Raw genomic sequence first — 14,862 nt, 5'->3', positions numbered from 1 at the left:
TTCCTCTTTGGGAACCATAAATTTGTTTTTGAAGTCTGTGAATCTAATTCTGTTTTATAAATAACTTCATTTGTATTGGTTTTTTTAGATTCCACATGTAAGTGAAATCATATGATATTTGTCTTTGTCTGAGTTACTTCACTTAGTATGATAATCTCTAGGTCCATCCATGTTGCTGCAAATGGCATTATTTCACTCTTTTTTATGGCTGAGTAATATTCCATTGTATATATGTACCACATCTTCTTTATCCATTCCTCTGTTGATAGACGTTTAGGTTGCTTCCATGTCTTGGCTACTGTAAGTAGTGCTGCAATATATATATATATATTGCAGCACTAGTTATAGTTGCACTATATATTGATATATATCTCCAGAGACACACACACACACACACACACACACACACACACACACACACACACACACACACACACACACACACACACACACACACACACACACACATATATATATATATCCAGGAGTGGATTACTGGATCATATGGTAGTTCTATTTTTAGTTTTTTAAGGAGCCTCCATACTGTTCTCCATAGTGGCTGTACCAATTTACATTCCCACCAACATACATTCCCACCAACAGTGTAGGAGTGTTCCCTTTTCTCTACACCCTCGCCAGCATTTGTTGTTTGTAGTCTTTTTGATGATGGCCATCCTGACCGCTGTAAGGTTGATATCTCATTGTGGCTTTGATTTGCATTTCTCTAATAATTAGCCACGTTGAGCATCTTTTCATGTGCTTTTTGGCCATCTGTATGTGTTCTTTGGAGAAATGTCTATTTAGATCTTCTGCCCATTTTTTGATTGGGTTGTTTGGTTTTTTTGATGTTGAGCTGCATGAGCTGTTTGTATATTTTGGATATTAATCCCTTGTCGGTCACTTCATTTGCAAATATTTTCTCCCATTTTGTGGGTTGTCTTTTCGTTTTGTTTATAGTTTCCTTTGCTGTGCAAAAGCTTTTAAGTTTAATTAGGTCCCATTTGTTTATTTTTGTTTTTATTTTCATTACTCTAGGAGGTGGATTGTGGAGCTTTGAAAAAAACAATTTGAGAGAATAATACATGCTATGAGCAAAATGTATTAGCTTATTTGTTAATTATAATAGCCAACTCCTATGTAATGCTTACCGTGCACTAGACATTATTCTAAGCATTTTACATGTGTAAACTGATTTAATTCTCCCAAGAACCCAATAAGAGGGGTACTATTGTTATCCCCATTTAATAGATGAGAAAACTGAGGTTCCCATACAGAACTTCCCATACAGACTTACAAGGTATTATAGTTTCTATTCTGTAGAAACTGAGACACATAAAGGTTAAGTAGGTTGTCACCTACCCAGGGTCTCCCAACCAGTATGACTGCAAACTCTGTGCTTTCCGTTGCACCACTTTAAAATCATGACACTTGGCTTACGGTATATTTTTCTAGCTAATTTGCCTTCTTTATATAGGTTTCATTTTGCAGTTAACGTTTAAACATTTTTTAATGCTCTTCCAGGGCCTACTTTGATGACAGATGGGGTCAGTCCAGAAGTATCCTGGGAGCCTAGGGGTATAGTCCTAAAGAGAAGCCATAAGATGTCTAGTTCTTTTACTGGTTTCCTTCCCCACTTCTCCCCCAGCTTCCCCAGCATCATTTTGAGGACACCTCATTTCTTTGGCACATTGATAAGTGTAAATTCCCACACATCTCAGTTTTTATCAAATTTGTATTCCTGTCCTAGAGGAGGAGAGGTGCCAGTCCCCACCAGAAGCTCTGCATTTCCGTGGCCTTATTTCTACTCTGGTTCAGGTCACCAGTTCATCTCCTTCTACTCTGCATCTTCCCTTGCATGCCCCATGTATTCACGTCAGCACTTATGCTAGGGTAGCAGGGCTGTGTCCAGCACCAAGCACAAGCTTTTGAACAAGACATCTATGATATGAAATACTGAATCTGCGACGTGGCTAAGTGATCTTGGGCAAGTGACTTGACCTTTCTGAGTCTTGGTTTTTTTTAAAGTAACATCAGGCTAATAGAATTCTTACCTAATAAGAGGATGACAAGAATTACCCTAGAGGAAAAACGCAGACACTGTTAGTTTCCTTTCCCTCTTCCCCTCCCAGCCAAGTGGGCGAGATGTGCCTTGTAGGAAGGGAGGTCTGTGAGTCACTGTGTCTGAGCTATCAGCTCTCAACTGCCAAATGGAACTGCTGTTCCTGCTTTTGTGCTGTTCCTGCTTTTGTGTTTCTGCCTTCATGATGTGCCAGCTCCTGGGGGGACTTATTATCTTTGATCTATTAAACATAAGATACAAAGGGTGGGAGAGGGATGTAATAATGTTTACTTCAGTTAAAGGGCAAGTCTAGTTTTGAGAAGATAAAGTCTCATACACTTTGTAGCCTTTTCTCTTTCTTGCCCACAGCAAAACTCCATTGTTTGTCTGCTGCTCTCAGGAACAGCTCCCTCCTCAGGACCTTATTCGGGGTCCTAGTTAGGGTAGCCAGTCATCACAGTTCGCCCGAGCTGTCTCATTTTCAGCATTGAAAGTCCCACAATCCAGGAAACATCAGGGTGTTCGTTGTCCTCACTGGTGATGAGCCTTCCTCACTACTTGATGTGTTTGTAGCAGCACGTTTTCTGCAACTTATGCTCTTGGCTTCATTCCTTCTTCACACCCTGGTCTCAGTTTATTACCATTTCCCTTCAGCATGAAGAACTTCCTTTAGAATTTCATGTAGTGCAGACCTACTGGGAGCTGATGCTCTCAGCTTCAATTGGCTGAAATGTATTTTGCCTTCATTTTTCAAAGATACTTTTTCACTGGATATAGAATTCTAACTTGAATTGTGTTTGTTTTAGCATTTTATTCATTCATTCATTCATTTTTAATTTTGGGCACGCCATGCAGCTTGTGGGATCTTAGTTCCCCAACCAGGGATTGAACCCTGGCCCTCAGCAATGAAAGCTCCACATCCTAACTACTGGACGGCCAGGGTATTACCTGTTTTAGCATTTTAGAACTATCACTCCACATTCTACTGACCTCCATTGTTTCTGATGAGAAGCAGCTATCATCCTTATTGTTGTTGCCCGGAATGTTATGTGACCTTTGTTCTTTGGCTACTTTTAAGATTTTTTTCTTTGGTTTTCAACAGTTTGACTATGATGTTCACAGTTGCAGAGGCTGGGAATAGGATGGGGGAGGAAGAGCACATAGGTCTATTCAACAGTATTAACAATGCTTTAGTTCTTAGGTTGGGTTGTGGGTTTATTGATGTTCATTTTTATCATGCTTCATAATTTAAATATGTTAGTATTCTTTGGTATATTACACCATGAAATCACAAAATCGTATGTAATTTAAATTGTAAGAATGATTGAATGGTGACAAAATGGAGACACCAAGTCCTTCCATAGATTTGGCTGTGAATATGGATCAGAAGTATAGGATAGCGGGTGGGGTAGCATCTGAGATAAGGTAAGTTTTTTTGGTTTTTTGTTTTGTTTTTTTTTATTTGGGAAAGGCTTCAGCTTTTTCTGTACAGCAGTGCAGTGAGCAGTAGAGAAAAGAAGAAGGGAAGATGCAGGAGAGGGAGAGAATAGAAAGACTAGTCCCTGGATCCAGAGCACATGTGGAGATATTAGCCTGTTGAGAAGAAAAAGAAAACTCACCCTATAGCATACAAGCATACAGGCAGACAGAGAAGATGGGTGCTAAAGCAGGTAGGATTAGATTTGGTGATAGAGTTTCCCATTTGATGGAAGCTTCTATTTTCTCTTATGTCCATTTATTTATTTATTTATTTATTTTGGCCATGCCATTTGGCATTCGATATCCTAGTTGCCCGACCAGGGATCGAACCCACACCCCTGGCATTGGAAGCACAGAGTCCTAACCACTGGACTGCCAGGGAAGTCCCTGTTTTCTCTTCTGTCTTCTATTTGTGGCTATGTTTCAGGCACAGTCAACAGCTCAAAGTGAGAGGTGGGCAGGGGAGGGCAGGAGCCTTGTCCTGTACTCCCAACTTGAGGATTCCATCTATTTTGACTCTTCCTAAGGCTCTGAAGGCTGAAGAGGAGCATTTTGAGAGGCTGACTCTTCTCACCCAGTGTCCTGGGACAGCTATACTTAGCTCACCTGGCTCCACCACAAGATTTAAGGGAAGGCCTAATCCTTCAACCACACTGAAAAATGCACCTGAACCCAGGAACCTCCCAGACAGTCTCCATTTCTAGCATTTGTGAAACAGGTGTTTTCCCCTTTTCCCCACAGTATAGTGGATACGGTTCTCTGTGTGAACTTCGTCAAGTCTTCTGATTTTTCTGAGTCTGTGTCATCTGTCAGATGGGGTGATCAGGCCTCAAAGCATGGTTGCACTGAAGAGCACCAGGTGTCACACAGATAGGGTATAGAGGCCAGCTCTCAGCCCCCCTTCCTCATGACTGTTTCATCTTCTGGTTGTCACCTCTTCAAGAAGCAAAGGAGGGAGGAGGATGGCGGGTCTAGCAGGACCATCGAACAGCCATCCAGTGGCACCTTTGAAATTCCTTATGAATCAGTCAGGTTCTGCTGCCTCTGCTTTCTCTTTCCTCTTTGTGATAAAGTAACTCTTCAATGGGACAGCTCCCTAGTTTTATGTATAGTTACTTCTGATTCTGTTTGCTTAGCTGCCAGGGGCAAACTAGTTTTATCAACTTCTCTAAAAGGGGAGGTCGAGGATGAGATAGCACTAATGTACATGTTGTTTTCCCCAGACTTAACGTCTTCTGCTCTTGTAGATGTTTCTTTGGGGAAATTTCAACCACTTCAATTATTTCAGTTATTATTACAGTTTGATGACTCTCAAATCCTTATCTTCAGTCCAGACTTCTCTGCCATGCTGCAGACACACATGGATCCACCTACATCCTAGAAGCCTTTACTTGATGTTACAAACAATTCAGCACATCCAGACCTTGAGCTTGTCATCTTCCTTTGCACACCCCCTCTACCGCCAGCGTTCCTTATCTCAGTAAACACGACCACGGTCGTGTAGTTACCCCTGCCAGAGCATGTGTGTCGTCTTCCCCTCCTCCTACACCTTTATCCCCCACAACCCACCATCACCAAGGCCTGTGAATTCTGTCCCCTAAATATCTTTGAATCCACTCACTTCTCACCATTTCATTATCTAGCCCCAGTTGTTTCCCCCATAGCTGTTTCTAACTACTCTTACTCACAGCCACACTTTCCCACCACCATGTGTCTCCATACTGAAGCCAGTGTGATTGGCCACTGTAATCTGACTCTTACCCCACTCTACCACCGGAGGAGGGGGGGACTCTTCAAGGTTTTCAAAATCCAAAAAAAAACCCTCCATATTCCTAAACCAGTTATTAAATCTGAGTGCCCAGTTTCTTTGATCTCTCAGCGGCATGTGACACAGTTGATCTCTCTCCTGTAAACATTTTCTTCACTTGTTTCTAAGGCATCAGTGCTTCTTGGTTCTCTTCTTCCCTTGTTGGCAGCTCCTGCTCAGCTGCCTTTGCTGGTTCTCCTTCATTTCCCCTACTTGTTAATAGGGGTGACCAGGGTGTGGTCTTTAGACTTCTCTATTTACACTTACTTTCTAGATGATCCTGTCTGATCTCAAGGCTTTAAATCCCCTCTATATGCCGAAGACTCATAATGATTATCTTAGCCCAGACCTCTCCTCTAACTCTAGGCTCGTATGTCCAGCTGCCTACTCAATATATCCAAACTCAACTCCAGATTTCATTCCTCAGCTCTGTTCCTTGGTCTTCCCCATCTCAGTTAATAGATATTCTATCCTTCTAGTTTAGTTGTTCCTGCCAAAACCCTTTGAATCCTCTCTGATGCCTTGATTTCCAATCCACCAGGAAATTCTGGCAGCTCTACCTCTAAATTCAGATCCATCCACTGCTCACCACTCCCACCACTACCTGGTCTAAACTGTCATCATCTCTCGCCTAGATTGTTGCAGGAGCCTCCAAACTTGCCTTTCTGCTTCTACCCTTGCCCCCATTCCCCATACAGTATCCTGTTAAGTTTTTAAGATGTTAAGTAAATCATCAATAAATCATGTGACTTCTCCACTCAGAACCCTCCAGTAACTTACCATCGATGACTAGGAGAGCCCGAGGTGGGTCTGAGGACAGGCAGGCCAGAGAGTAGGAAAGTAGTTTGGGCCTCTAACTTGAAATGTACATCTTTCAGCAAATTACAAAGCCAATAGTCCTGAGCTAGGTGCAGAAGTAGACAGAGAAGGAGCTGTGGTCCTCTCCCCCGCCAAAGCTTACAGTTCCCCAGGGGACTAAGCTTTATATGTAAGTTCCACCAACTCCACCAAGCGCCCGTCGTGCTTAAAGTGCTAGACGTGGTGCCATGGACCCTCTTCAGGGAGGTCACAGTTCCTTGAGAGGCACTGGCCACCAAACCACTCACTAACTTTCTCAAATGACATTAGCCTATATTAGCACTTAAGTAAAACAAAACAAAGAGAATGCGTACAGGGAAAGGAAGACAGAGCCATGTACGGTGGCATGAGTAGAATTCAGCAAAGATGAAGGAAAGGCTTTGAAGGCTGTGGATTTGGAGAAAAGAAACCTTTCAGAGAATCAACAGAATGTGGTAACTGGGAAGTACAAACAGGATGTGCTAGAGAGGAGGTCAGAGCTGGGGAGAGATCAGCCTGGACCAAAGCAGTCAGGATAGGAATCAGAAGTAAAGAGCAAGAATCAACCTGTCATCTGAGCTCCTGGACTAACCACAGGCCTGGAGCCAGATGCTACTGTTCATGAGGAGTGTGTGTAGGAGGCAGGAGGTCGGCAACAAGGCCAGGCACAAGTGTCCCCTTGAAAGCCTTGAGTTGTCCAACTCCCACCCCACCTTAGAGTTCTCACCTCCACTTGGCCAGACCACAGTGTTTCAGACATCATCGGGATCGAGGTGCTCCAGGCAGCTGGGGAGCTGAGTCAGCAAACCTGGTTTCTTTTTTTTCTTTTTTTTTTTATGGCTGCGTTCGGTCTTCATTGCAGCGCGCGGGCTTTCTCTAGTTGCGGTGAGCGGGGGCCCTTCTCATTGCAGTGTGCGGGCTTCTCATTGCAGTGGCTTCTCTCATTGCAGAGCACGGGCTCTAGGCGCACGGGCTTCAGTAGTTGTGGCGCACAGGCTTAGTTGCTCCGTGGCATGTGGGATCTTCCCGGACCAGGGCTCGAACCTGTGTCCCTTGCATTGGCAGGCGGATTCTTAACCACTGTGCCACCAGGGAAGCCCAAACCTGGTTTCTTGCCCTGGCTCTGCTTCTGGCCTTCTGAGGTGCTGAACAAGGTCTGAGGAGGCAACACGGACGTAATTTGTGGCTATACGTCCCTCTTCTCTCCTACCAGGCAGTTTTGTATAGCGGTTAGGCACATGGCCTCTGAATCCAGACAGCCTAAGTTCAGAGCTCAGTTTTGCCACTTTCTAGCTGTGTAACCTGGTGCAAGTTACCTACCTTTTCTGTGCTTCAGTTCCTTTATCTGAAAAATGGGTGAAACAGTACCTGCCTACTAGAGCTTGTGTAGGGTTAACCGAGTAAGATGTTAAGTACTTAGAGCAGTTTTTAGCACATGACATAGTAGGAACTATATGAATGTTAACTATTGTTATTTTTATCATCATTATTATTGAGACAACTTCCCCTCTTGTGCTGTTACATTCTGGGGGGACTAGTAGGGATAGGGACATCATCAAAAGCTTAGCACCAGGCGCAGGGAGCCGCAGGGACCTGGGAAGTTAGACCCCACAGGGCAGCCCCAGGAGGATGGAGAGCATTGCTCAGGGCCCTAGCAGTTGATTGTGTGCTCAGTTCAGACCCTGAGTTAGAGACCCAGGATGACCCACTGCCCCCACCTAAAGGTGGTAGAGCCCTAGCCTCAGAAGTCCGTGGCCTGCCTGCCTTTGAGTCCTGAGGCTGCTTCTTTTCTCCCAGGAGCCCAAAGAATTCTTCTGTCTCTTGGTTTCCCTTCCCCAAGCCCAGAGCCATCTAAGAGAAACACAGTCTTGGTAGAGGAGCCCAGTCCTCCATAAAATCACCAGACCAGATGGTTGGAGTCCAAGAGAAGTTCCTGAGCCTGGTGTCCTCTTCTCACCCTGTGGTCCAGGCCTGATGGCTGAGCTGCCCATCGTGGGGCAAGAAGCCCTGACCTGTTACCTCACCTCTTTTAGCTACCAAGTCCCTAGCCCTCTGCAGAGACCCAGGAGGAGTCCCAAAGGTCAAAGAGCTTCTGATTCAGGCCACACAAAGCTTTGAGGAGGAGATGAGCTCTCTGGCCAAGGGTGTACAGAAGTCAGGGGAAGCAGCCAGAATTGGCTGGTGCCCACCTTGGCCCAGATGCAGTTTGGCCGGCACCGCGAGGGAAAGGGCCTGCGGGTCTGCTGGGCAGGTGCTAGGCTCAAGTTGCCTGAGCGCTGAGGCCAGAGTCTGGGAGGAGCCAGGAGTTCCAAGAGTGTCACTTTAACCCTTCCCTCTCACTGGCAGGGAGTGGGTTCAGAAGGTTGAAGAGTCTTGATCTAGTCTGGCGTCTTCACGGTGCAGGCTGGGAGACTGAGGCCCGGGCTGAGGGGTGACACAGGCCCTGCGGAATAGGCCGGTTGTCAGGGAAGCCTTCTTGGAGGAAGGCAAGGGAGGCATCGGAGGGTGGGGAGGAACAGAGGCAGCATGTAGGTATTGAGAACCACATGACCAGAACTCTGAGGCAGGAATGGAGGGTGAGCTCAGAGCGTGGAGCCCAGCCACACTGCAGCTGGGCTAGGTGGTCAGATTTAGGATTGGCCTCTCAAGGCTGGGCACCTGGTCTGCGAGTCTTATCCTCGCTTCCCCCCTGCTCTTAGTTGCAGCTGCTGAGTTTGCTACTCTCTTTAGCACAGGGAAGTCCTAGTCCCAGCCTTTGGAGAGGACTCTGGGAGGGGAAGGCAGCCAGCCAGCCAAGTAGGTGAAAGTTGAACAAGGCAGGCGGCTCTATGGAGCCTCACTCATCTCTGAAGCAGCCATCTGTTGGCAGCCCTATCCTAGCCAGCCAGAACCAGCTGGCTGTTTACTTTCTGTTTTCAGCTCTTTGGAAAGTTTTGCTTCCAGCCCCTGAGGCAGTGTTTATGTCATTGTAAGGGATCTGCTCTGGGGAAGAAAACAAAACTTCAGACCTGATGCCAGGCCCAGGGGCTCAACGGGTGGGGGGCAATGGTAGGGGGAGAGTATGGCCAGTCCTGGCCTAGCCCTGGGCATCCCTCTGGGGGTGCTGTACCCCACTTCTGCTCCAGCTGAAGTGAGGTCTCGGAACAGCAGGGCTTCATTTTGCTCTCCGCAGCTGGTGTCTCCAGCTTATTTAGCCCCTGTGCTTTTGTATCTGGCCAGAGCCTTGGTCACATCTGAATTGTATTTCAGCTTCACGGTAGACCTGGGGCAAAGAGGCAAACAAGTTCTCAGCTCCACTTGGTAATGAAGATACTGAGACCCAGAGAGACAAAGTGTCCTGGCCTCAAGCAAGTGGGGCAGTTGGGCTGGGCCACAGACCAGTGTTCCTTCCACTCCACCCCACTGCCTCCCCTCTGAGAAAGTCCCAGGGACACCCAGAAGCAGGGGTAAATGGGGGTGCCTGCACCTACCACCCTCCTGGAAACATGTGGTCTATGTAGGGATACCCATCTGGGGACTAGATGGAGGGAACCCAGAACACAGTGGCTTGAATCAGCTCACATTTCGAGGCCAAAGAAGAGGGCTGGAGCCTCCTGAGAGAGTGTTTGGAGAAGATGCTATCACAGGGAGCTGGCCAAAGAGGGAGCCATGGGCCGGGGTAAGTCCCTGGGTTACAGGGTGCCTCCTCCTGTATTACCTGCTCATCCTGATCTGTTTTCAGATAAGGAAACCAAGGCCCAGAGAGGAAGTGACTTGCCCAAAGCCACTTGGCTAAGAAGTGGTAGAGCCAGGACTAGAGCCACTCCCCCACCAGGGTTAGCCTCTTGGTGTGAGGAACCCCTGGAAGCCCTATATTTTCCTGCCACCACTGCTCCTTACTCCTCCCCTGATGCTTTATTTTCTCCCTGCTGGAGTTCTGCCTTTGACATTGAAGGCTCCTTTGAGACGTCTGTCTCAAACAATAGGCCGAGAAGCCTGGGTGTCCAGGTGCCCAGAAAAGAGCAGGTCCCCATATTTGGAAGTGGGAGAAGTTAATAGGAGAGCTGGATGGATTTAAAGGGACAATCAGAGCCCCTCATATACTGCCAGGCTTAACACCCAGACCACAGTAAAGCCTGTTCTGTCCTTCACCCCAGGACAGGGGTCAGCCCCACGCCCCCTGATCACTGGAAAGTCCAAGAGGAATATGGTCAGTTCCTCCCAGACATTCAGGAACTTGAGCCCCTCCCTTGCTGGGTTTGTCTTCCGCTCTCCATACCTGCAGTCAACCAGTCCCATCCCCCTGGCTTTCCCAGCAAATAAATTCCTTCTCCGCACCTTTGCTCAATCTAAGACTCTACCTGGAATATCCTCTCTCATACTCTTTGTTCAGATTCCACCTTCATGTTTCAAGTCCGTCTTCTTGAAAGTACCCTTCCAGGGACTTCACCCCACGTATGACACCCACTGTCCAGACCCCAAGGCCCCTGCAGCCCCTCAGTCTGATGGTCGTGCTTCCATGTGGGCTCCTCCTGCCTCCCCAGGGAGGCTGAGGCTCCTCAAACCATATGCTATGGTGACAGTTTGCTGGTGCCCCCAGAGCTCCAGCAGGAGCATGGGAGTATTTTCAGAGGAGCGGTGGGTACATGGAGTGGTGTCCCTGCGTGGGCAGCTACACCTCTGCCCAGCCCCGCCAAGGCTGTATGTCTCGGGATAGCAACCCTGACGAAGAAAGAGACTTTACTACTAGTCAAGATGGTTTTTAGACCCTTTTGAGGTCAACAAAAGCCACATGCTGCTGGCCTTCCACAGCTCTGCCCTGCCCAGTACACAGAGCCAAACCCCGTCCTGTCCCCGGGCCTGGGCCATGCAGGTAAGGCCCCCTAGGTGGCTGGGCCCAGGTGTGGGTACTGCGAGGTTGGCTGTGGCTGGTTCACAGATGTCAGCCCAGCTAGCAGGTGCAGGCCTGTGCTCATGCTGCCCCTGCAGTGCGGTGACCTCACCCCACACACAGCTCTGCTGAAACCCTGCGCGTCTCAGATCCCACCTCTGCGTGAAGCCGCCCTTTCTGAATGAATTGCTCTTTCTCTGTGCTCCCGGGCTCTAAGCTTCCTCTTTGGGATTGCTGGGTAGGTCAGCATTCGTCTCCCCTCTAGCTTGAGCAATCACTGGTTCTGGAATGAATGAAAGAATGACTGAATGAGATATTTGCTGCAAGAGGCAGTCTCCTCCCCAATTAATTTAAGCCTCTGGTCACCGTGGCTTGACCCATTCACTGGTCTATCAGCTACCAAGCTCCCATCTTGGACCTGTCTCAGTGGGAGTCACAAGCATCAGAGACAGGCCATGCCCTGCAGGAGCATCCAGTCTGGAGGGAGAGGGCCTCAGGCAGTGGCTGGGTGGCTGGCCTCCCCAGCCTGAGGCATTATGGGGTGCAGGTGCCTCCCATGTTTTGAAAGGAAGAACTACAAACACCAGCACAGGGTGGGTTTCCTTTCTCCCCTTTTAGCCTAGGCCTGCCTGGACGATGGGGGAGCTGTATGTACTCACCTCTGCTGGGCATGTCCAGCCCCTAGCTTCGCTTTGCTGTTGGTTCTCCAGCAAAGAGAACCTGCCTGTGGGCTGTCAGCGCTGAGAGCTTGTCAGGTTGTATGCACTCCCTTGGCATTTAGAATTCCAGATTGGCAGGGACCCTCAAGGTTGCCTGACTTCCATTCCCCCTATCACTTCCTGGCTACTATTCTAATTCTTTGAATAGCTCTCTCTGTCTCCCCAGTTTAACTCTGAGCTATGGAGATTGAGAACTGTTCATCTCTATCTCCCTCTCACAGTAGGCAGTAAGAAGGTTAAAGAAGTGAAGGAAAGAAGGAATTACTGAATATTGCTGATCCCACAAGCAACTCTACTCCCACAAGCAATGGGCCTCAGTTTCCCATTAGCAGAATTACTAAGGGGCAGGGAAGTAGTCTTAATCTCTAGGGTCTCCACCAAGCTGATTCCTGGGGCGTAGGGAGTGGTGCGTGTGCTTTCAGTATTTGGGGACAGGCTGCACGCTGTGGAGTCAGCCACGTTTGCCTGTCGGGGCAACTCCCATGTCCTTTCAGCACTGCCTCTTCCTCTACCAGGCCTCCACCTCTTCCCTGGGGCCTTGCTGTCAGCCACCTGCCTGGGGTGGCTTTCCTGTATCCTTTGAGCTCCTTCAGGGCAGGAACCTGGCACAGAGTAAGCACAGAAACAAGCAAACAAAAGGGTTAGAGGAGCAAATGGGTGAGTCATAGAGGAGTCCAAGGACCACGACATCATAACCCAAATGCACACACCTTCAAGGGGAAATTCGTGATACCCAGTCAGCCCAAGACCGGGAGATGTTTGGTAGCAGGGCTGTGGGTGTGTGCTTCATGACACCTGGCAGCTCCAGGAACTCCCCAGGGCCACACAGATAGTGTATTTTTCACCAGCATCTTCTCCCTGGCAGGGTCACACATGGGACAGTCATGCTTCGAGGACAAATGACTTGTCTAGACACATGCAGCAAGAGAAGGAATGTCCTGGAGGAGACTGCCCCTCCTTCTCCAGAGGCATAGAAGGAGTCTGAACAGGGGTTTACATCTTAGGTCTGCTACTCCGAGCTGTGGGACCTTGAGTTTATTTCACCTGAACTTTAGTTGCCTCATCCATGACATGGGAACCAACCTATGGGGTCGAGGCGAGGGTTAAACACACTCAGGTATGTAAAGTGCTTTGCAAATCAGTCAGCTCTATACCAGTATTAGCCAAAGGACCAAAAGACAAGAAGAGTCAAAGTCATCTTTAGGCAGTGCCATGTGTGCAGTGCTAACCTAGCTGACCTCCTTCTCTCCAGGGCAAGAGCGAGACCACCGGGGGAGCCCTGTCCCAAAGGCCTTGTCGTCCCAGACCTAACTCGCTGCCTCCCAGCCTGTCTGAGGAAGAAACTCGCAGGATTGCACGAATATTTTCTTCCCGATACTCCCAGAAAGACTAATGCAGCCCAAGATACTGAGGGAAGGACCACCCACCCACTCACCCTCAGCCTTGTCTGGCCTCCCTCAGGGCTGTGAAAGCCCTGAAGCCACCACCAGCCTTGTCCCTGGACACCAGTCAGCCCAGACTAGAGGAGCGTCACAGACCAGCCCAGTGTCCACCTGCCAGGACTTCAGCTTCCTCCTCGGATGGTGAGGCAAAGGCTAGAAATGGTGGATTCCAGTGCCCAAGTGGCCCACCCGTCTTTAGACCAAGGGACCCAAGCGGGCATCTTTCGGCTGGGAAACTCCTCCCAGTGTCCTTGACCAGAGCCTCCTGCTGACAGGAGCCTACCCTCTGCCTGAATATAATAGGCCCTTTTGCCTTAAAGGGGTTGGGGAGGGTGGGTGGAGATGTTGTGCCTCGTGCATAGCCAGGGAAATCCTGGGGCCGACCTCCAGTTCATTTGCTTGGGAATAAGGGTATTTTATAGATAAAATTATTTTTATGCTGTGTTGAAATAATCAGTAGGAGAGGAGGGGGAAATTATCTCCTTCAAACTTTTTATCTGATTGTCTGAAACTCTAACCATGCTTTTAACTTATTGTTTTTACCCAGCTCTGAAGGTCATTGTTCCTGCCTGTGTTTGAATAAAATCATATTGGTATTTGTATTCTGTGCAAGTGTTTCCTGGGTTGGCCACTGGACTGCAGTGTCAGAAATTCGCTTGTGCTCTGACAGCCAGAGAGAAAGCTTTGCAACCATACAATCCCTTGGAGAAGCTCATCTGGAACGGGGGGTCCAGGGTCACCATGAGACTTCTGACTCCTCCAAAGATTAGGTTGATGCAGATTAGGGTGACACCTAGTATTTCCTTTGCTGGTACCTCAGATCTATCAGCACAGTAATGGGGCTCATGGCACAGGCCCGCTCAGAATGCCCCATCTCTCTGGGATGAGTACATAGCTCTGGCTTAGACTGTCAGACTCCAAACATTCGAGCAGCTACCATAGAAAGGGCCTGTGGGGAGCATTAGAAGGGGGCAGAAATGTGCAGAGTGGCTGGGAGGGAACTACCTGGAGGGCCCTGCTTTCCACCCCCAAGCATAGGTCATCTCAGTCCTCAGAACAACTCTATAACCCACATCTTATGATTCCCGTCTTATAGTTAAACTGAAGCTCAACGAAGTTAAGTGACTTGCCTCTGTTCATGTACTTAGGAAGCAGATCACACAAGACACCTCCAGACATGTCACAAGGCTTCTGTGCCCAGGATACAGCCAGTTAAGTGCTTTGAATCCAGGGAGTTCATGGAGGAAACCATGTGGGCTGGAGCAGTCAGAGAAGGCTTCCTTGAAGAGCTAAGTCTGGGGGTGAGACCAGGGAGGAACCAGCAGGGCATGCAGGCCACGGTCCAGCTGGGGAGAGAGCAGAGACGGGTCCGGCTCTGCCACTTCCCGATAGGCCCCCTCCGGCTTGACTGCGCAAGCCTCTATCTGTCTTGAGCCTCTGTTGCCTCATCTGTAAAGCAAGATAACAAGCCCAGCTTCACTGGATTGTTGAGAAGATTAAATGAGATGACGTTTGTGAAAGTGCTTTGCCAGCAATTGGCACTTAATGGAAGCATAGGAAATATCAGCCCCACCCACCCCTCCCCCACTGACCCGGAGCAAGTCAGTAGATAGGCAGGCTCACCACTAACTGTGAGGCAGGACATGCCC

General features: G+C 48.5%; 1 protein-coding gene and 1 long non-coding RNA gene across 8 annotated transcripts in view; one reads left to right on the top strand and one right to left on the bottom strand.

Moving 5' to 3' along the window:
• Positions 1 to 14,862, top strand: part of C2CD3 (C2 domain containing 3 centriole elongation regulator) — a 131,539-nt gene that overhangs the window by 114,800 nt on the left and 1,877 nt on the right. For 6 of the 7 annotated variants that reach the window (XM_033405691.2, XM_004279783.4, XM_033405693.2 and 3 more), the window contains one exon: positions 13,024 to 13,815. The exons of the other annotated variant lie outside the window; for it this stretch is intronic. In XM_033405691.2, coding sequence (XP_033261582.2) covers positions 13,024 to 13,082 — 59 coding nt within the window. In that variant the 3' untranslated portion in view covers positions 13,083 to 13,815. Of the gene's footprint in view, positions 1 to 13,023; positions 13,816 to 14,862 lie in introns of those variants that run through there. 7 annotated transcript variants of the gene reach the window in all.
• Positions 580 to 14,862, bottom strand: part of LOC117196569 (uncharacterized) — a 27,750-nt gene continuing 13,467 nt past the window's right edge. Inside the window, exon 2 of the long non-coding RNA XR_007478695.1 lies at positions 580 to 14,692. This is a non-coding gene — a long non-coding RNA (uncharacterized LOC117196569). The remainder of the gene's footprint in view (positions 14,693 to 14,862) is intronic.

The sequence above is a fragment of the Orcinus orca genome, chromosome 8, assembly GCF_937001465.1.
Source record: "Orcinus orca chromosome 8, mOrcOrc1.1, whole genome shotgun sequence".
Classification (NCBI taxonomy): domain Eukaryota; kingdom Metazoa; phylum Chordata; class Mammalia; order Artiodactyla; family Delphinidae; genus Orcinus; species Orcinus orca.
Note: the sequence above shows the minus strand (reverse complement) of the source record. Positions and strands in the feature narration are given on the sequence as shown.